Source organism: Triturus cristatus, chromosome 7, assembly GCF_964204655.1.
Source record: "Triturus cristatus chromosome 7, aTriCri1.1, whole genome shotgun sequence".
Lineage (NCBI taxonomy): Eukaryota > Metazoa > Chordata > Amphibia > Caudata > Salamandridae > Triturus > Triturus cristatus.
In genome coordinates, this window is record NC_140590.1 from 1,076,729,827 (window position 1) to 1,076,752,764 (window position 22,938).

The following is a 22,938-nucleotide window of genomic DNA, read 5'->3' on the forward strand; positions in this document are numbered from 1 at the left end:
CCACTTGTAACAGAACTTAAAAAATTGATAGTACTTATTTAATATAGCAAAGCTGATATAGAAGCTTGAAATATGTTGGGCATTAGGATGTCTTTTGCACCCATTCTGCAGTGTTTGTGACATCCACTGTGGTATATATGGCCCTTAACGAGGCCTATCCGGCTGCGGTAACCCAGGTAATAAACAGTGACAACATCTTTGTGGACACTACGATGAGATGCATGTTGCAGTCCTCACCCCTTGGTTTCTAACCTTGCTTTGGTATCATCACCCCATCTTTTTTCGGCTTGGCCTCCTCCAGCGCTTTCATCTTGGCGTCGTACTCATCGGCCAGGGCCTTCCATTCCTTTCTGTTGTTGAGGATACCCTCATACATGGGCAGGATCTCCTCGTGGAACCTGGAGAACTCCTGCGGGGATAAAGTGGCAGGCATGAGAAGAGATCCATTCCTTCAGCACCGCAGCAGCCTTGCACGCATTATGTTTGCTTGTGACTGACATCACTTTTTAGAGATTTAGTCATGTGGATGTTGACCTGGTGCAATATTGCCTTGCACACCCAAATGATATTGCCAGTCGTTAAGATATCGAAAGCAAAATGATTTAAATGATTTATCAGGATCAATCAACAAGCTAGTTCTTAAGCAATAAACATAGGAGAGCCAGGAAAGAGGTAGTCACACATCAGTCATGTGACACTCATAGGAGAGCCAGGAAAGAGGTAGTCACACATCAGTCATGTGACACTTTCACAGCCTTATCTGCCATTCAGAGACACTGGCTTGCCAGAAATCCTTCTAATTTTTAAATAAAAATGAGTCTGCATTTAGGCAACACTTTAACAAACATCAATGAGATATACTGCTCTTTCTGAGCTTGCATTTTTAGTGACCATGCAATGTGCTATCATGTTAATGGTGGTGGTGCTACTATCAACATCTAGCAGTACAGGAAGGACCATTTACCTTGTAAACAAACGTACACACAAAGTCAATGAAGCCGCACTGAAGTTTGGGAAGCTCGTCTGCTTTGTTCCTGTCCATCATGGGCTACAGTGATGAAAGCAAAGAGGTACATAAGAGAGACGAATAGAATGGAAATCATCAGACTTAGGCATTGAGGTGTAAAACTCAACAGATCTCCATGAGGCACACAACTGAGAAAGGATTTCACACAGTGTGCATGCATTCAGTGGTGGGGGTAGACCAGTGGTGTTTGCACAGCCCTGGATTTTCTATAGGATATGGAGGAGCTGTTTTGTTGTGCTTTGCTCCCCTGAAAATCTTTTGTGCAGAAGCTGTTTATCTGGGTCTTCGATGCTTCTCCTAGACACATGTATGTTCCTTTCAAAGGTGGTCATCACAGTTTTTTTTGCTTTGGATTAGACTAATTCTGTTTGCTGTTTGCATTTTTGTCTTTCTGCATATTAGGGGATTCTTGTTGGAGCACACAGGCAAACCATTGGACTAGTCAATGGGGATTGTTGTATTTAGGAAGCAAGTTGTCTTTTTCACTGATGCAATACTGAAAATGACTTATCATAAGCCTTGTTTTGGCATTTGTGATTTGATCATGAGAGGATTTGTTTTTTGTTGGAAATATTTGAAGTGGCCTGAGCGGTTTATGGGGCGGTGTTCAGTTCAATCCTGCAAAAATTCCTATTCTGGGCTGAGTACCAAGTCAATGGTGTGATCATTAATGTGGGTACCATGAATCTCCATCTTACTGAGGTGTAGGGTGGTGAGGTGGTAATCAGGCAGATTTGGAAGGTGTCTGATGAGTTGTCAGCCCAAATGTTGCTTTACCGGAGATTGTGGTGAGATTTTAGAAGGGGAATTGGTCAGGTACGCTCTTTAGGCTTATTTGTGAATTGTGTCTGTCCTTTAGGGCTTCTATACTGTGTGATTATGGTGGTGGGAGTAGAGGGATAAGGGCAGAATATCAAAACTACAGGCTCGACAGATGTTATTATTAGGTATACACAGTAGGATTTTTCCCTGTGATAAATCTAGATGTAATAGATTTCAGTATGAGTGAAACAGTCACACATAGGTCAACGGAAATGGGCCAGCTCGAGCCACTTGCGACTGTCACTGGTTCTATCTGGGTTGGTTTCTTCTGCATGTAGATAGGTATTGATTGGAAACAGAGCGAGCTTTACTGTGTCTTGACACCGTTAGCCTATTGACGTCAATAAGAGATGCTGGGTTATCTCTCTTCAAATCTGGGGTAATGAAACTCTGTTATTTTTTAATAATGTTTTTTTCTGGAGTTCTGTGTTTAAGATGAAGATAAACATGCACATGTTCAATTATTAGTGAGATCTTTTTTTCATTCTAATCAACATATTTATGTTTTTGAGGTCTCGTCTAAGCAGCACTTACGCTGTCTCTTCGAGACATGCTATACTCAGGATTTGGGCATTCAAAACGCCCAGCTCTTCTGGATAGTTAGTTGGACTGCCTTTCTTAATTTCTTTGCTGTGGTTGGTAGATACTGTCCATCTGTCCTACCTTTGTGTGCTTGGTTCCCTCCCAGCAGACATCACCAACTGCTTTTTTTTGGTAGGCCATCGCTGGCCATCTGTTGCCTCCTCGCTCGCACCCCCTCCCTCCTGACATTGCCGCCATCCTCACTACACCGCTGCATGTGATTTTAATTGTTTTGATTTTAGTTCTCATTTTTATTTGGTGAGAGTTTATGAGAGTTTGTCTTTAATATAAGCGATGCTGATTTGGGCATCATACTGCTGGTAGGTACACCAGAGGCGTAGCTAGAGCTGCTGGCGCTCAGGGCTATCCCTCAGATTGCCGCCCATGGCAGGTAGCGGGGGGTGGGAGGTGCTGAGGAAAAAGGAGGGCGAGCAGAGGTCCGAGAGACACGTAGTATCGCCTCTAATAGTTACCTCGATCATGCAAGTTACATGCACATACAGGACATGGTCCAAGGCTACACAGTAGGTAGGAAGGCACATCTTTTATTCCTTTCACTAGCTCCCTCTGTGTTTTTCACTTTTCAAAGAAAGCAGGGGATGCAGTTGGCACTCAGAGCCACATTATGCCCAGACCCCTCACTCTTATCTCTTCCGTTCAAGCAACCTCAAGCTCTCTTCCTCTTTTCTATCTAGGTGCCTCTTGTTGGATGGACTTAACTCGTTTAAGACACCAAGATAAATATTTGTAGAGTGTGGACTTGGCACAAGGGTCTGCACATATCACCGTCAATGTAATACGTAATGAGAGAGGATATACAGAGAACACAGACACTTGCCTGAGGTAGCTAACCAATTGCATTTACTGTTGCATTGTACCAGAGATGATATTGACCAATGAAGGCACCCAAGGTATTCATGTTGGTCAGGTATGGTCACTTCATAAGAGTAAACTCTGGCTCTGCAGATGGGTGGGATTTCGGTGAGTTCGGCGGATCAGAGGTTTCTCTGGGGTATGTGGAAGGAGATTCTCTTGTTGCCATACTGGGTCCAGTGTTATGGAGGCATTTGTAGGCGTGGGTGAGTGTTTTGAAGGTTACTCTCTTCTCGACGGGGAGCCAGTGGAGGTCTTGCAGGTGTTGGGTGATGTGTTGCTGTCGAGGGATGCCGAGGGCGAGTCTGGCTGCGGTGTTCTGCATGGTCTGGAGTTTGCGGAGCAGAGACTTGTTGATTCCGTCGTAGAGGGTGCTTTCGTAGTCCAGTCTGCTGGTTATGAGTGCGTGGGTTATGGTCTTTCTTGATTCAGGGAAGATTCATTTGAAGGACTTGTGAAGGATGCAGGGGGGTGTTGAAGCAGGTGGAGGTGACGGCGTTGACCTGTCGGGTCATGGAGAGGGAGGGGTCGAGTTCGATGCCGAGGTTCCTGTGTGTGGTCTGTGGGGGTGGGCGGGCTGCTGAGGGCGGTTGGCCAACAGGTGTTGTCCCATGCGGTGGGGGGGTCCGAGGACCTCTGTCTTTGTCCTCTATCACTCACTGTTTCAGTTACAGACTCCCCCACGTCACATTGCCCACACTGTAATGGCATCAGGGTTGGACTGGGACGGACAACTAGGCACCAAAGTGAAGTGCCCCCCTGTTAATTAATTATATTTCTAAAAAGTGGCCTATATCTGCCAACTGGGGCAGTTTTTAACTTGTAAAGACACGCTATATAAGTGTTTTGCAAGGCACGGAAGACTATGGATTTGAGCTTGCTGCAGGCAATGTTTGTTTTAACATCAGGGAAATCAACAGTAAAAACCTGGCCCACAAGACCATAAAACAGGCCCACAAACAGCCAGAAAACTGGCCCACACACTGACCACCCCATCAGGCACTGCCTGATTGCCCAAGAGGCTAGACCAACCCTGAATGGCATCTATCCATTCATCCTTGAAACGGGTTTTGATTACGAATCCACCATCAACCTACAAAGAAGGGTTTAGTATTGCATAAGGTTCATTTGTAAAGTGCTGCGTGGGTTATCCCCTGTGGTATCGTTGAGCGTTTATGAACTCCCAAATCAGTGGTACGCGTTTCATCAACACTGGAAGGGTGAAAGTCTAAGTGGAGCAACCAGGAGTTGAACCTGTGGCACTCAGGAGAAACACAGACCCATAAGTGGATGAAATAGTCCACCAAGTCATCATACCCAGATTATAACGAGATGGGTCAATATTAAAAGGGATGTTTCTTTTATTCGCCAAAATATCAATATTTAGCAACTGAATAAGAGTATTGAAATAATGGAACATGGGTCCTGATCTAGGTCAAAACGATTAAAGACTTTAGACAAGAATTAAAGAATCACAAAACCACACAGGGAGACGCGTGTCAGTCTGTAATTTCCTTTACAGAAACTGATCAACGATCATTTCAAATGACAACAAGGTATATGGTTTTTTCCACATGTAAAAATGCTTACTGCACTCCACAAATTAAATACGTTGGACTGCTCCTCAAAATCCATGCCATGTAACTCCAGCTAAGTAGGCTCTTGAAAAACAGAAGACGCTCATGAAAGGGTTAACCAACTATCGTACGCTGGACAATGACCAAGGAAATGGGAAGTCCAGCTCACTAACTCTGACATCAGAATATACAAATGCAAAAAGAATATTAATGGGAGTAAAGAATGTGGTCAAATATTTAAATCGGGTGGGCGGGAGGGGACGAGGGGTCCAACATATGCCCAGGAAGGTCGGATTCATGCCAATTTTTGAGCAGTTCCACACAAACTACAACTGCACACAGTGAACCCCAATGGGACTCATTTATATAAGAACTGATTTGATTGTCCAGAAAATTTCGAATGGCTTAGGCATTCCTGGACCTGCGCTGGTCACCTCGTTCAAATTATCATTGTAAACTTGCCATTAAGCAATTTATTGCAATACAACTTATCTAAACAATCACTCAACTAGAATGACGCCCAACCTCTGAAGGAAAGGAACCAATTTATTTCAACTTTTAAAGGGCTGACAAAATACCATCCGATGCTTGGCACCTCTGCTGGGGGTTTACACTATGAGGGTGTACAACTGCAGTTTTTACACATTCTTGTACACAACCCATTCAAGGACACTTGCAACAAGCGTCGAACTACAGTACAATGATGCAGTTGCAATCCATTACCGGAACATTTGAAATATTTGCTGTCAGACATTATGGGTGGTTCTGCAGCCACGAAGAGGGCCCCTGGGGAAGCAAAACGTTAACATAACGGGAAAATCAGTACAACATGTATCTAATCATGGGCTGCAGCCTGCTGAATGTTTGGTTTGCAGTCTACATACTTCAGCCTATAAAAGTTGCAATGATGTGCCTAAAATTTTGAAAAGGTAGATACAAGTTTTGGAGCGTTGTAGAGCAGATTAGTTTTTTTAACTAAAAACGAGATTTGGACTACCAATTGCGATCCACGACTTTGCCATGCTATAAATACATCAAACTAATGTGGATGGATGCTATGCTTACATCAACATTTTCCAGCCAATCACAGACTGAGAACTCCACATTCATGTTTTGTTTACCTACCACTGTCCCACTGCACCTACTGGCTTAGAATCCCACCAATCGCACACCTTATTTAGGTCAGTGGAATCAGGTGCACTGTCAACTTTTGTAATGAAAATTGATGCAATATTGTACAATTATTCTCATTTTGCAAGGCAAAAAAAGCTACATTATTTGTAATTTGTACAGATGATCAGAAACCCAGATAGCACCTGGTTACTGTTCAATATCTCACTAAAGTAGGGGACCACAGGCCCGAGTGCAAGTATGACGAACGTATACACTCCCTAGTTGGGTAGTAAAAAGCAGTCAAAATTGTGGCGTATGTGCCCCTCAAATTCCTGGGTCCCGACCGGTGCCACTGCATCTGCTACACTGGCACCACGCCCCTAAATGTGTGTGTGGGTTTTAGAAGCAACATATCACACAGCGTTAAGGAAACCCGGCGTCACAGATGTAACATTTTGCTGTGTTTGCATTTTCAAATGAAATTCCTTTTCAAGCTAGATAGTTTTAGTCTGAGTGGTGCGAGGGGAATCTGCATAGTAAACCTGCCCGCTCCACCTTCTAAAAAAAGCCTGCAGCCAACTCACTCTTGTGAGAGTCAATGACGCACACACAGCTCCTCGAGCTGTCCTTCCGAAGGGCAGCGCTACTCACAGACAGAAGCTTTGAAGATGCGAACTTACAGTAGTGTCAGCGAGAGCGCGAGTGTACCCAAATATATTATAAAGGCTGCCGCCACGGGCCACCAGTGCCACGCGGCCGCTGCGCCCAAACTAGTGCCACCTGGGGCGGACCGCCCCGCCCTAGCTACGCCACTGAGATACACATACATTATCTTCACAGCAAAACAAATAACAGCGCTCCAAAGATATGGCATCTAGACAGACGCTCCAAAACGTCAATCTTCTTATTCTCAAAGCTTCAGAGTTTACCCTTTCCGAAAATGGAGGCAATTCTTCTAATGCATTTTTCTTTTATATTTTTAACGCGTCATGATCTGATGTTTTTAAAATGTCAACAAGTGTTATGAGCGCAGAAACGAATTACAAGGTGTTACTGCTGCCCCCTTATCTGGATTTTTTAAAATAGTGGTTTACATTTTTATGCTGGTAATAAATTATGTGGTTTTCCTCTAACAATAAACTGTCACTAGAAGAGTGGTGTGGATCTTGTGCATATCTGCATTGATGTGGAACCACCATAGTGAAACACAAGTTTTGCCAAAGTCAAGAGGTCTGGAATTGGACACCAACCCTTTGGCTTTGTCAATGCTTGTTTTTGTTTTTGCATGGTTTTACAAAACTTTACTTTTGGGAAGCTTCTGGGCCCTCACCAATATAAAACAAAAAGTTACCTAAACCCAAAACTTTTGATTTCCTGTCAAAAACGATATATTGGCTTCTGGCATAGTATTCTCAGGCACTTCAGGGAACTACTTTGGGTGTGGATGTGCTCCTTGTGAAAGGGAAGAATGCCAGAATGCAGTCTCTCATAGTGAAGTTAACCAATGGTTGAAGTTGGCTGGACAATTGGTCTATGCTGTATGCCATAGTGAGTGGAAGAAAATGTGAAATAGACAATATCAGACCAATCGGTGAAGAGAGCTGGCTAAAAGCCCCTATAAGTATATTATACATATAATTTTGGTAACATCCAAAAAGTCCTGGCTAACGTTAACACCAGACTGAACAAGAGACGTGCTACACTCCAGGTCTGAAGTGCTTAATAATGCACACTTTTGTGATGGAAAGCATGATTTTTTCCGGTCCAGGGAGGACCTGGCTTGGCAGTTCGGACTGGACTGTTCCCATGAGACACAGGGTCAAGACTGATTTGAATATGGCCAGGTCTAAACTGGGGTGGCATGGTGAGCAAAAGAATGATGGATTTAACCCAGATCTCTTGACTGGGTGTGAATGTTTTGATTTGTTCTGCATTCCGTCCATCAGTTGTGTGTCTTTTGCTTTCTTGCCCTAAGTGTGCCAGGTATGCCCAGACGTGGGACCCAGGCTCACTGTGCCACTGGAATCAAGCTAGCCTGGCTGATGAGAGGTGAAACCCCAAAAGCGGTCCTAGGATGCTTGTTTCCGGTCCAGGGAGGACCTCGCTTGGCAGTTCTGGCTGGACTGTTCCCATGAGGCACAGGGTCAAGACTGATTTTCATATGGCCAGGTCTAAACTGCGGTGGCATGGTGAGCAAAAGAATGATGGATTTAACCCAGATCTCTTGACTGAGTGTGAATGTTTTGATTTGTCCTTCATTCCATCCATCAATTGTGTGTCTTTGACTTTGGATCTAGGAAACAAAGTTCAAGTCCCGGCGGCAGCTCAACATTCCGTAACTCGGGGCAAATTACTTAATATCCCTGTGCCTAGAAAAAATAATAATCTGGTTTTGTGTAATGTAATCTTGTGCTCACGTAAAGAACTCCTATGCTATTTGGGTGAGTTTGTGCTATATGCACCATATAAGAACTGTAAAAAAAGAAGACGGGGTAATGCTATGCACAATACACTACAGTGTGACATGCCTAGGGTCTGTTGTACATTATCTCTTTAATGATGAGTTACTTCAGTTGTTTTCAAAATAACGAAGCAATGCTATCCCAAAATACGCAGCATCACATAACCTCATTAACATTTTCTTCCCACACAATTTAGTCAAGCCTGTCAAGTAATTTGGTCCTCACCTGCCTCATAATTCCAGTAGCCCTGCCTACAGGTTTAGAAACTTTTGTTAGGAGGGGGTCCTTACACCTCAAGATATTGACAGGGGGGTCTCGGCATCCAAAAGTTTGAAGACCTCTCTGGTGTGAAGGTCTAAGCTTGTGAAGTAGGTCGACATGTTTCTTGCCCTTGTATCAAGTAGATGGCAATTCTTCAGGACCTATAAAGTACTACCTACACTTTTTGGTAGTGGTCACTTAACAGTAATTAGTGAGCAGTGACCACTGTTACAGCACCCTAAAAAGTGGTGGTACCTGTAGTTCAGAAAAACAAAATAACCTGCAAAGTAAATAGAATAACAACCGTCAGAATAAAACATCAAGAATGCTCTGTTTATAAGTACCAAGTTGTATTCATGAGACTAGTCCTGTGATTTCGTCTTCACTTAGAGAACACCCATTCGATGTAGGTATTACCTTCCTGCCTCCTCCATTGTGAGGGTTGTCTAGACGGTTGATGTGCCACAGTGTCGGTTGCACCTTGTTTTTACGGTGAACTCGCTATCTTTTTTTCTCTCTCCTACCTGGTTTATATTGATCTAACCCACCGCCGCAACACGGCCTCCTCACAGGTGATTTGACCCGGGTTAGTAAACACATGGTGATCTACCTAGCACTCAAGCGCGCTAGTGTGATGAGCACGTATGTGTTGCTTCCTCCTTTTGGGCTCTAACTCCTCTGGACCGTTTGAGCGCATAACTGGTTACCTCTATGCACCGCCATGTGAGACAGGACTTTATGCCTACTCGAACACTTAGGGTCTACACCGGTTGTTGTGATTGCTATCTCTTAACCATATTGACATCTAATGTGTTCCGCTGCTGCTGGCAAATATATGCTTTTTTCTTTATCTAATAAACTTCTCCCATATACCAGGACACTACAGCTTAGTGTCTACACCGGCCGGTACTTTTGTGGCCCAAAGCTGACCCTAATTGGGTTAGAACCTTCATTTTATTCATCTACCCTGTTTTTAGCTTCTACCTCTTCAATATTCCCCATCCACTGGCTCGTACGTTTTATAACAAATAGGACATCTGTGCTAAGCATGCAATCATTCACTGGCCTTTTGCATGCGTGTGATGCACCACAAACACTGATTGGTGCACTAGTCTCATGAATACAACTTGGTACTTCTAAACAGAGCATTCTTGATGTTTTATTCTGACAGTTATTATTCTGTTTACTTTGCAGGTTATTTTGTTTTTCTGAACTACAGGTACCACCACTTTTTAGGGTGCTGTAACGGTGGTCACTGCTCACTAATTACTGTTAAGTGACCACTACTAAAAAGTGTAGGTAGTACTTTATAGGTCCTGAAGAATTGCCATCTACTTGATACAAGGGCAAGAAACATGTCGACCTCCTTCACAAGCCTAGAACCTCACACCATAGAGTGAATATACACACATTTTTCTTTTTAATTAGGGAAGTGGCCAACCTCATTAAAATTATCTTGAATGGACCATCTTTTCCTATTTTAATCTCACATTACCCTACACATCACTTTCACCTACACTATTCTAGGGCCCTTACACGCACGTCACCCAACGGCTTAAGGAATAAAGATCTCCGCTAAGTAGGACCCATCACGGGCGCCTGATCGGGTATTACAGCGCCGACCCGAGTAGGAGCAGAACCGATGATGAAGTAAGACACCTAGCTGGCTGGGTGTGTGAGGGCCTTTTTCCAAAAAAGGAGAACACTCTCCTGAGCTTCCACTCCATTTGGAGTATTCTGATTCTCATATAAATCCTGCCATAAATTAAAATTAGGCCATTCTGCTTCAAAGTTTAAGAGGCATCGCTAAAACAAAAACAGCTTTTTATTGACTGTACACAACAGTTCAGTACGCAGGGTTAAATTATCCATCAACAAAATGAGTACCTTGGTTTTTCGCAAAACAAACTTGTATTCTATAAACAGACGAACACCGTTCAAAATATTGTCCTTTTAGTTCCACATTGTAGCCTTGGTCACGAGTAATTCGCTGCGCCAGACATTATATCACTGTGCACAGCTCACAAACCGCACCGTGAAAGGGTCTGACCCTTGGAAAATGACAGGTTGACAGCGGTGTAATAACTGTGTACTAAAAACAAATTACAGTGGGTGGAGAACCATTCCAACCCACAAGCGCATTAGGCAATCACCTTTTTGGGACACACACGTAGAAGCAGAGACACAGAATTTGAGGGCAGCTAATAACCGCCTTGGCCCTCTGGTCGTGCTATTCCCTGTCTGTTTCTGACACACAGACCCTGCACGGTCCCCAGCCTTACTCTTGCTTTCTCAGTACTGGTACTCCCCTGTGACATTTTAAAGCAGTCAGTGGATTTGCTGCCTCTTCTATGATGAGGTTGTTTTACACTTACCAACAAATACTCTACTCTTAAGACTTCTCCACCCCTACCATATTAGTACCACGAGCGCTTGCAAAAAAAGGGCCTCATTTATAAAAAGTGTTGCATGTCTGAAGTAAAACAGTGATGCAACACTTTTCACTGCACCCTCCTTACGACACCATGGATGTGCCGGATTTACTGAATGGCGCTCCATGTCGCAAGGATTGACAGATGCGTCAGGAATCTCTGTCGCCGCCAAACACATGCATTGCTGGAGTTGGTTGGTTATCATGACGCAACTCTGGAAATGTATAGGGGGGCCTATACACTGCGTCACCCTTACGCCTGCTATGAGGCATGCATAAGGCTTTGACATAGTGCCGTCCTAGAAGAAGCACAGTGAAATCGGATTGATTTCACTGTGTCACTTCTACAAAGGCTTTCTTGCGGGGGAACGCACACCCTACATATATTATACCTGATACAGGCATAATGTGGCGCAGGGCTTTACAAAGTGAAGCATCTGCCTAGATGCGTCACTTTGTAAATATGGCGCAACATGGCACATTGTTTACGCCGCCGCTGCATCACGAAAAGTGACGGAACCACGGTGCAAATGTGTTGCAAGGGGCTCATAAAAAAAGCCTCAATGTCTCTTGCTCTTGTTTTGTTGGTATTTGAAGGCCTCTCTTATATCTACTCTTTGCTCCAGAGCACACACATTCTGCAAACTCTATGTATGTGGCTTAAGCCATTCGTCATTGGAGTCCCCAATTATCGGACTCTTTCAGACTGTTTTGAAAGTGTCTATATCCTCCTTAGGATTCGGCCTCAACACTGCAGTCAAAAACACTAGATGTTGCGTCATCGATGATGTGTACAGTGGTAACAAACCTTTAGTTTCCACTGGCTACACCTTTCTCTCTGTACCCCCAGTATTCCCCTCGCTCTTTCACTTGGCCACGTGAGGCGATACGTACAGGACGCCCTTCTTATGGAGACCTTTCAGATTTCACTGTCCATTCTGTACTGCTCCTTCTATTCAGGTGCTATTAGTGCATCAATTTCATCCAGAGTGGTGACCTCCCTCCAGGTCATTACGAGCACAGTTTCCAGCCTTGGACTCTTGTGTGATGGCCTAATGCATCCTGGGTGCTGTAGTCATCTTTAGCTCCCTTTGAACTAAGTAGACTAAAACACTGAAATCAAAGATTGGTCGGTGAAAAGGTCAGGACAGGAGACAGTGTTTTTGACGACTTGGAGTGAAGTACTTACCTTCCTTCAATCAGGCCACATGCAACCATAATTACCTCTTCGTTTATCACACCACCAGTTTTCCACAATCATATCTCATTTTGTAAACCCTGTCAGGGTATTCAACCAGAAGAATGAGCTTTTATTATCAGCAAGTACCAGCTCCTTCGTAATGTCACTTATGGATGCCGTAAAGGCGCATCTTTTTGTTCCCATATGGACTCTAGAATGACTACCTACCATCCATAGTTCGGTCAGTTTACCGACCAGGCCCACATGTTAGGGTTCCTCAACTCAAAGTTTTTAGAAAGCCCTCACTTTGGAAGAGTAACAGAGATAGTACACAATCCTAGCAATATCCAACCAGAGAGCCCTGGCCCTGGACAGTGTCAAAGGAATGGCTGGTGTACTCACAATTGGATTCTGCTGCAGGACCGTCCTCTCCAGGTCTCCCTGCTCCCAGAATTCCGCAGCAACCAACAGCGCCACCTGCAGGTAGACAAGAAAACCCCTTTACTTGGAATCTATTTGTGACTGCATTGACAAGCGCCTTTGGGCCAATGATTGCCGTTGATGGCATTCCAAAGAGACCTTTCTATGCCACTTCTGGTATATGGGCATCACTCAGTCAACTTCAGAACTTCATGTAAATCATATATTGTAGCATGTGCAGCGCTGCCACTGTTGTGTGCCCCAGTTATACTAGTAAACAATGCTGCTGCGTGTTGATCGCCTATCCATCTGGGCTTCAGGTCCAACACAAGTTTTGTCTGAGGTCAAAGAAAATACTCCTCTGGGCAGAGCCAAAGTCCACTCTATTCATATATTAAATAATTTTTAAACAGTAGGTTTTGAAGACAGCTGTACTGTCAAGCCAGACAACACTAACAGCGCCTCAAAATATTAGCTGAAAACAGCATTCTCATTTACAGACAAACATATTTCACCCACCACACAAGCAAACATCTTAAGCCTTCAGCTACAATTAGTTTACACACACCACCCCCATAATATTGTTTCTTTACTGTTTCCCCGGCTTGCCATACATGGCTACAAAACACACTGCACAGGTTGGGCAATGGACAGCCGACCACCCAGCTTGCACAGTCTTTCAGCATATGCACGGGTGCACATAACACATGACAGAGATGCATATCTGCATTAAAGCCATTGTACTATTGGATTAAACAACACATCCATTAGTAATCAAAGATTTCAACGAGCACATCTCTACTAACCAAAGCCAACCAAACACAACACATATAGTGCATGGAAAGCCACAAGCAGTATGATAAAGGCACCCAGTGGAAGAAAGTGCTGCATTGCCCTAGTGATAGCAGAATGTGATGTAAAAATGCAGATTATCAAATGCCTGCTTAGGAAAGATATGAAGAGTTCCAGAGTTAGGCAACACATGATTAATAAAGAGTGTACATCTGTTATCTCTGTGTAAAATGGATAACAGAATAGTGGACGCCACCAACATTCCAGCATCATTACATGTTTGTACCGCATCTGTGGCTATGCAGTAAGGCTCTACGCAGCAGGGCCTTGGTTGTTATTGCCTGCTGCAGGTGACACCTATACAACACGTGGGCATTATATGTGGACCTTCCAAACAGCTCCTCATACACCCATTGTACCATATGGCGACATACAGCTGGTGTCGTAGCTAAAGGCGCACTACATAGACTGCCTTATGCTACAGCCCCACAGATAAGCATCCTTGCTTTTCAGTACAGTAACGTAGGCCCACTCCCTAAAAACTCCCTACACATGATGCCTACAAATCCCTACACATGAAGCCTTACCTTAATGGGGCATACATATAGGGCCCTCCCAAACAGTTTCCTACAGATGCATCTTACCCACCAGCACCCTTAAAGGGGCGCACTACCACACTGCAACATACAAAGAAGCATTACACACAGGAGCCCTACATTTACTGCTACAGGTACAGCTCCCTATGTCTGCCTATCTCACTTTCAGTGCCCTAAAAACTTGAAATACATCAAGCCTTACATGTAGCACCATACACAGTGAGATCTGCCTTACAGTAGCCTACACAGAAAGGGTTAGCAGGAAGCAGCTTCCATATGGAACCTTACCAACACATAGTCTGGCACTAAAGCAGTCCCCTGGACTTGTAAACTTACCTTGCAGACATACATGCAGCCCTGATACCTGGAGCCTTACCTTGCTCTGCACCTCCCATGGCTTTGCAATGGCAGACAGGTCACATGCTGTCATCATCATGGCCCTAGGGAAAAACAAAAAAGCTGTTCATCCATGGAGTGGCCACATGCTGTCAGGGCTCAGGCACAGACCAGGGCAGAGCCGCGGATTGATTTGTCACGTGCACAAAAGTGACCTACTGGGCCTCCCTCCCCTGGCAAAGGGACAGCCTATCTTCCTTTCAGAAAAATTAGGGGCATCCTTACAACAGCCGTGGCCAGTGCAGGTAAGAGCGGTGCGGTGGGGTGCGGGGAAGGGGAGTCGACATACAACAATGAGGGAGAATAAAATTTAAAAAAGATAAAACCCTTACCTTGCGCTTGCTGCATTGCCGAATTGGCGATGCAGCGAGCGCTAAGTAAGTGTTTTTCTTTTTTTACATTTTATTCTCCCTCGTCGTCGCATGTCAACTGCCCCCACACTCCGCCCGCCTCACTGCTCTTACCTGCACCAGCCGCCACTGATTTACAAGCCCCTATTGCCAAAGTTCCTGAGGCGATAGGGACTACGCCATATTTACAAGGCGGCATTAAGCCACTTAACATGGCTTAACACAGTTTTGTAAATAAAACCCCTTTTCACGCTATGCTAAGCGGGAAAAGGGTGGGCAATGGGTGTTGCGCTGGGCGTTCTGCCGCAACACCCATTCATTTTGATGCTGCCCCCTATTTACACGGGTGGCGTTAATAGGAGGCAGCACTAAAATTAAGACCAGAGAAAACCTGCTACTAACATAGCAAAACGAGTAGAAATGCTTAATTTTTCCTAATTTTTGCTGGTTCTATGTGTGCTGCATTGTGCAGCACACATAGAAACTGCAAAATGCCATGAATGATTGTTTATGTGCAGGAAGGTGTCCCTTCCTGTACATAAACAATCATTAAAAAAATGACGATTTGCAACTTCTATGTGTACTGCACAATGCAGCACACATATAAGTTACAAATCGCCATTTGTGAATGTTTATGTGCAGGAATGGACACCTTCCTGCACATAGACAATCGTTCCCTCAACGCAGGCACCCTTGCACTATATTGTGTTGGCACTAGACAGCTTAATTTAGTACTAGCACTAGGGAAAATACCGGGATGTGCTGTGTCTTTGTAAATACGGCACATCTCTGCATTTCAGGAATGGTGGAGCATTGCGTTAGCGTTTTGTGCTTAACGCCACGCTCCACCATTCTCTTGTAAATATGCCCCCAAGTTTGGTCTGCTAGTGTAACCCTTGGAATCATGTTTCTGTAGAACCAGCTCTAGGAAAGACAACATAGTGGTTTATGCAGATCCTTGGACCGACCATTGTCCCGACCCCGCTGTAAAATAAACGTACAAAGGATAACAATCACTAGGCAGTCATGTATCGTTGTTCGTGGAGTAGGCTATTTAGGCACCCCAGATCTTGCTGTGCTTGTGAGGGCAGTCTCTCAATTTGTATACATCTCCTCATCCCTAGCACAATAATCCATACCTTTAGTCCATGCCATTAAAGGGGATGCCCGCTCAGTCCTCCAATGGCGGGCTATGTCTCTTTTGACATCGTGATGTGATCCTCAATGGGTTTACAGTCTGGGACAGCGTGTAGGCTGCTTGGTGTTGCTCGAGGGCATGTCATGGTTGGAGATAATGGTAGAATATCGATCTGTGCATTTCGTATGTGTCTTTGAGATACTGAAATGTGTGTATGGAATTGCCCTCCCAGATATCGCCTCGCTTGGAGATTCCTATGGTGTTGCTGGCACAAAAGCCTTGCAGAGTTACTGTGCGTTGTAGCCATGTTCCAGACCATGAAGGCATTTCCCCAGTAGACACACTGTGCCATTTAATCCACCGCAGTGCACGGTGCCAATAGGTTATTGACGTGGTTGCTGTGGGGGTGATTAGTACATTTAAATGACCCATATAAAAGTCCCATCACATTCTGTTGCTCATAGTTCCAAAGTTGTATGGCTAATGCATAATCTGTGTGGTCCGCAAACAGTTAGTTGCTGACCAGAATGATGTGACTGGCCCAATAGTACAATTGCATATCCTCGATTCCTAGTCCCCTGTCACATGGCTCCAGCACACATTTGTGAAATCCAATTCATGGTTGGCCCCAATTCCACAGATATTTCCCTATTGCTGTTTGCAAGGAGGGGGAGGATATGTGGGGGGAGTAGAGCACAAGGACAGGTCTGAAAGGTGTTTAGAAGTAAGGGGAAGGAGACCATTTGAATATGGATCCCCTACCCGCTATGTTTAAAGGCCGGTGTTTTCATGTACCCAAGCGCAGCTTCATGCGAGCAACCAGAATTTTCAGTTTCTGTGCTCTCTGATTATTGTGGGTGATGAGCATGCCAAGATATTTGAAATGCTGGTCTGCCCATCAAAGGATAATGGTCCGGTGTATGTCATCCTGTGTCCCAGTTAGGGGCATGTATGTAGATAGATTTAGACCAATTTATTGTAAGGCCCGATGCATCTGCATATTTTGGAGCATTTGCATCAGACGGGTTATTAGGGCATCATCTGAGTAGAGTGAGATCCTATCTTCCATTCCCCTGGGCCAACAGAAGCAGCAAAGCTGAGCATTGCGTCTGATCCATTCAGACAACAGCTCCATGAAAATGGTGAACATAAGGAGGGAAAGGGGGTATCCCTATCTCATGCCATGCTGAGTAGTGATCGCTGAACAGTTCTCCATTGACTCTGACTCTCGCCCATGGTTCAGAATAGAGTATCGCTACATAGGGACCGATTACGATCTGGGTCAGAAGGGCACCGAACGCGATCCGGCCAGAAAAACTATGAGCCGTACGCGTGCTTTCCGCCCGACTCGTACAGCTGTTCGAGCGGGCAAGTACAATGCGAGCTATGTGAAATTCACCGACTGAGTCGTTTCCGGGTCCGGCCACTCCGTACGTCTCGTTCGGAAGCTAACCGTGGCATGCAATGGATACGATTTACGACCGAGCCAGTACGATGCACGCGTTGGACAGCCTGTGCGAGCCGGAGTGTCCGGCTCGCAAAACGTCCGGGTGGTTGCCTTTGGGGGTCCGCGTAGGACCCCCTGTCACCCGCAGCCCTACGACTCAGACACATCGGGAGACCCAAGGGTCCCCCCAACACAGGCATGTACGGTGCGGATGGCACCGATGCGTACCCACTGTAGGGGGCGCCCTTGCACGAGACGTACCCATTCAGTCAATGGTAGCCCATGTACGCATCGTACAACCGGCTCCCATTGACTTCTATGGGAGTCTGACCGAACCGAGTCTGGCAGCATACGGCCGCATCGTACTCGCTCGGTCGGACTGCAGGACTCCTGCTCGGTCGGAAAACACTCCGGATCCGGCTCGATCAGAGTGCTTTCCGACCCGGATCGGAATCGGCACCATAGTGTCTAAAGAGAGGGACAGCATTTATTCACTCCAGCACATGGAACATGAAGTCCCATTAAATGGAATTGAAGACTTTCTCAAAGTCTATTGACACCAGGGCCCTTCGACCCTGTGCCCCAGTAGACAGGGCCATCACCGTATGAATGCGTCTTAGATGTGGCGGGTGCCACATTACGGCATAAACCCATTCTGATCTGAGTGCACTACTGTTCTGATTACTTTCAACAACCTTTTTGCCAGAATATTTGTGAAAATCTTTGTCTCTAGATTCATTAGAGAAATGGGCCTGTATGACGTGCATTGGCTAAGTGATTTCCCACGTTATAGGATCACCGAGATGGTGACACCCCGTAGGACATACGATAGTTCACCTGAGGTGAGGGCATCAGATGTGATGCATATTTCTTGCAGAATTCGACCAGGAATCCATTGGGGTTGCGGATTTCTAGTCCGATCTCATTCTCCGTCATTGGTTCTTTCAGCCCCTGCCTGTCTGTATTGGAGAGTCCAGGTATTATGAGATCCTATATGATGGGATAATCGCGCTCTGCCGGACTCACAAAATAGTTCCAAAAACATACTTTGATGGTACGCTATTGCTGCACGTATACATCCATGCCCGTGTTACGTTTGAGGTCTACGGGTTGCTCCTGTTGGTTATTCTGACCCTAAAGAAGAAGCAGAAGCTGCAGTTAATCCGCAGATGGAGGTAAGTGAAAGAGCAGCAGGGTCTAGCCTGGCAAGGCTAAGGGTTTTGCATGAAAACAACACATGGTAAAGCAGCCCAATCATTCCTGGATGGACTAAAGTCAACTACTGGGTCATAGTAAGAATCTGCAACCTGAGAGTCTTATGATTGGCTGGAATGTGAACTTTCAACCTGATACGCTCCTCTGCTCACTTTTTTGGCGGGTAGGGTTTGGAACTGCTACAAGGCTACACACATGAAGCGTGACCAATGTGTGACCAACCTGAGGGCTTTGTCCAGCACCGTTTTGCAAGGTTCCCTCTTTTATTCCTTCATTCCACCCTTTTGTCACCCCTCTTCCTGTACAAACCCAACTATTACCTTTTCCTTTCCCTTTTCTTTTTTTCAAATTTCAACCGTATTCTTTCCATGTTATGTCATCAAATAATTGAAACGGGCTGGGAGGAGGCCTAGGTTACTGGAATTCTGGTGTTTCCAACATTGTTAATGTTTTAGTACCCTGAAATTGTTTTTTAAACCCACAATATGCAATATTCATCATGACACATTTGAAAATTATTGGTAGGTGGCATTTACTATGGTTGGGCTAACAACAACTATAGTTTGAAATAGACACACATTTCTATGACTATGGTCTTTGCAAAATCACACTCAAACCCAGCATCCAGGAGAAGCTTTGCCCTCAAAAACCTACATGACGATTTCCTTGCGGGTTTGTTCCAGCATCAAATAGTCTGTCCAGGCCTGTTCGCTCTCGTATGTCTTTGACTGGTCCACGATCTTCTGGAACATCGTCCTTTTCCTGCAAACAGAGTATCTGGGTATCAACAGAGCTGCAGAGGCTTTATGCAATTACTGGTGTACCCTGTGTGCCCTCCACTCCACAATAAAGGAGTTTAGCATGCAGATTGTGTTGCTGTGTTTGTTTGGTGAATGATTCTATGGTACAAAAATATGGTCTCACAAGATAGTCACCTATGAAAGATGGCAATGGTGTGGGTCACTGCACATAGATATTTTGGAGCAATATTGACCTGGTCATGTCCATATGCACATGTTGTGACCTCTAGAAATACATTGGTCACTATAAGTGGGACTGAAGCGCAGACACCTGTGATTACCATTGTTGCCTTTGCATGCTGTCTTCAACAAGTTTGATAAACTCATGCTGGTCTTAAGAGATGGGACACCCATTCCCCGAAGAGGGGAAACGAGGCTCAGGCTTCACCTGCAGCACTGCGCTGTATGAGAGAGCAGTTGAAAACCCTGGCTGGGGGTGGGCAGGCAAAGCATACTTTCCATTAAGAGGGCATGTAAGGTGAAAAACTGAGGGGAAGGCTCTGGCACTGGGCATAAGTGCAATTGGGAGATCCTTGAAGTGGGGTGCCAGCCTTCATTCTAAGTAAAGACTTGAACTGAAATGTATCAGATTTCAGGATTTGTCTTCTGAATTTGTCATCCAAAATAGAAAATATACATTGTTTTTAACAATCGCCAATTCTTCATCCTAAACAACTAGGTTTATAGCAACTGCTTACTAACCTGTTCTATAGCTTGTAACTGCCTCCAGTGGAACACCCTCTCTCATTTCACAAGACTTCCATTAAGGAAATCACGGATATTTACTAGGTGTTCAGACAAAATATTGAGTACAAAATATCGATCTACCAAAATATGGAGTAAAAAACATCGTGATATAGTAATATTGTAAGCAAGAATATCGTTGTCAAGACTAACGAATTTCAGGTAAGTAATATTGCTTTTTAAAATATCGAAGTCCTTAATATCATTTAAATGTATATGATGTATTTTTTGTATAATTATTGTTTATGATTTTTAATTCAAATTTTAGAAGTTATTACATTTAATTAATTTTTATGATTTTTAGTGCTGTAGCAGGTTGTGGGTTAATAGGGGTACAGGGTGGGAAGTAATTTAATTATAATAAAGTAATGATTATTTTAAAATTATTATTATTCATGTAATTGAGAATGAATTATGTTAATTTTGCAATTCATTTTTTTAAATTTAATTTTTATGTGCGGGTTGTGGGGTTTATAGGGGTACAGGATGGGAAGTAATTTAATTTTAATTAATTAATAATTAGTTGCTAATTAATATTAATTATTTAATTGTTTTTTTTAGGTGCGGATTGTGGGTTTATAGGGGCATAAGGTTGGGAATAAATTAATTCAAATTAATTAATAATTAGTTGTTAATTAATATTATTATTTAATAGGTAATTAATTATATTCATTGTGTAATTAATGTTGGTTTTATTTATAGGTGTGGGTTGTTGGGTTTATAGGGGTACAGGATGGGAAGTAAATTAATTCTAAGTAACTAATATTTATATTTTTAATTAATAAAAATGATTTAGTTGATAATTAATTTTGTTAATTGTGTAATTAAATGTTTTTAATTAAAATTTTAGTTATGGGTTGTGGGTTTTGTAGAGGTATATGGTGGGGGAAAATTTATTTTAATTAGGTAATATTTAATTTTTAATTGATATTAAATAGTAAATGGATATTCCATTTTCTTAATTGTGTAATTATTTTTTTGTAAATTTGTAGGAGTGTGCTGTGTGTTGTGTGTGGGTATATTGTGGGAAGCAAGTTATTTAAATTTAATTGGTAATTAGTTTGTTAATAAATATTTATGTTGATAGTGTAAATAATTTGCTTTTTAAATTTAAGTTTTAGGTGCCGGTTGTGAGTTTTGTAGAGGGTACATGGTGGGTAACTAAATAAAAATTATGTAAGAAATATTTTTTGTTAATAATTAATTAATAAGTAAAAATCTTTATTTACATGAAAAATATTTCTGTATTTTAATTATAAAAATGTTAGTAGTTATTTATACGTATTTAACATTATCATATGTATTTATTTTATTTTTAATATAAAATATATTTGTATTTTTGTAATATGTTTATATTTTTATTTGTTTAATGTGTTTCTGAATTTTTTTTGGTGTTGAAGGAAATTTGTTTGTTTCTAATGTTGCATTGACTGCAGTGGGAATAATAAACTTCACCCCTCCACAATCCAACACTTACCCTACTGTTGCACTGACTAGAGTGATAATAATACATTTTACCCTTCCGCAATCTAGCACTTTCCCTACAGTTGCACTGACTGGAATGGGAATAGTAAATTGTACACCTCCTCAATCCAACACTTTCCCTACTGTTGCACTGACTGAAGTGGGAACAGTACATTTTACCCCTCCGCAATCCAACATTTTCCCTACTGTTGTAGTGAGTGGAGGGGAAATAGTTAATTTTACCTCTCCGCAATCCAACACTTTCTCTACGGTTACATTGAGTGTAGTGGGACTTGTAAATTTTACACCTCCTGTCTACGACACTTTGGGCCTGATTACGATGTCGTTAGGAAACTGTCCCAAACTAATTGGTTGGTTTTGACTCGTTTCAAAACGAATGAGGTCCTGCTAGTCAGGACGACCGATTACGATGCTTCCCAACATCGTTCAGTCGGATTCACATTGATTTCAATGGGAGCCTGTGTTCTGAACGAGAACACTGGCCCCCCATTGGAAAAAGGGGTGGTTGGGCAAAAACTTTCACCCTGTGGCGAACAGCCCATGGTGCCTGCCACATTGTGCATTGTTGGGAGGAGGGGTCCCTTGGATATCCCCGCGGGCCTCATTCGGACGCCTCCGGGTGAAGGGGAACCCGCAACTGGCCCCCAAAGACTGATTCCGAAAGCCGTTTTGTCTCAAGCAAACCGAATCGGAACAGCTGTCCGAATCGGTCGTCGCAATCGCTCATCCGGAAACCGTGCCCATTGAGCTGTACGATTCAGCTCCGAAAGACTCAGACTGACCCAATACCATTCGGAACTGATTCGGACTGCCCGTACTGTTTCCGGACGTCATAATCGGTCTCTGGTAAAACTGTATGATTCGGTAGGAAACAAGGGTTCAGAATCGGATTCGGCAATACCGAATCCCATCGGGAGCCCTTCCTAACAACATCGTAATCAGCCCCTTTGTCTACTCTTGTGTAAACTGTAGTGGGAATGGTGTGTGTATTAATTTAAAAATGTTGTGGTTTACTTTCTATTGTCTACATTTTTATTAATATGTTTTTGGTTATTAATGATTATGATATTTATAATTATTAATGTTTTTAATATTTTGTTTATTTGTAGTGAATTGAATTTCTTTACTTTGTTTCCTGTTTGTTTTTGTAATTAAAATGGTTTGGTGTTAAAAAGAAATTGTGTTTTTTATATTATTACATTTACAACAGTTTTACATTAAAATATA

General features: G+C 43.4%; 1 protein-coding gene across 2 annotated transcripts in view; it reads right to left on the reverse strand.

The window, feature by feature from the left end:
• Window positions 1–22,938, reverse strand: part of PDE6A (phosphodiesterase 6A) — a 292,442-nt gene that overhangs the window by 35,419 nt on the left and 234,085 nt on the right. Inside the window, exons 17-21 of one of the 2 annotated variants that reach the window (XM_085618188.1) lie at window positions 19,337–19,444; window positions 14,513–14,576; window positions 12,731–12,805; window positions 965–1,048; window positions 253–409 (exon numbers count right to left, since the gene is read on the reverse strand). In XM_085618188.1, the coding sequence (XP_085474314.1) occupies window positions 253–409; window positions 965–1,048; window positions 12,731–12,805; window positions 14,513–14,576; window positions 19,337–19,444 (488 nt within the window). Of the gene's footprint in view, window positions 1–237; window positions 410–964; window positions 1,049–12,730; window positions 12,806–14,512; window positions 14,577–19,336; window positions 19,445–22,938 lie in introns of both variants that reach the window. The other variant, XM_085618189.1, reaches the window with a different exon arrangement.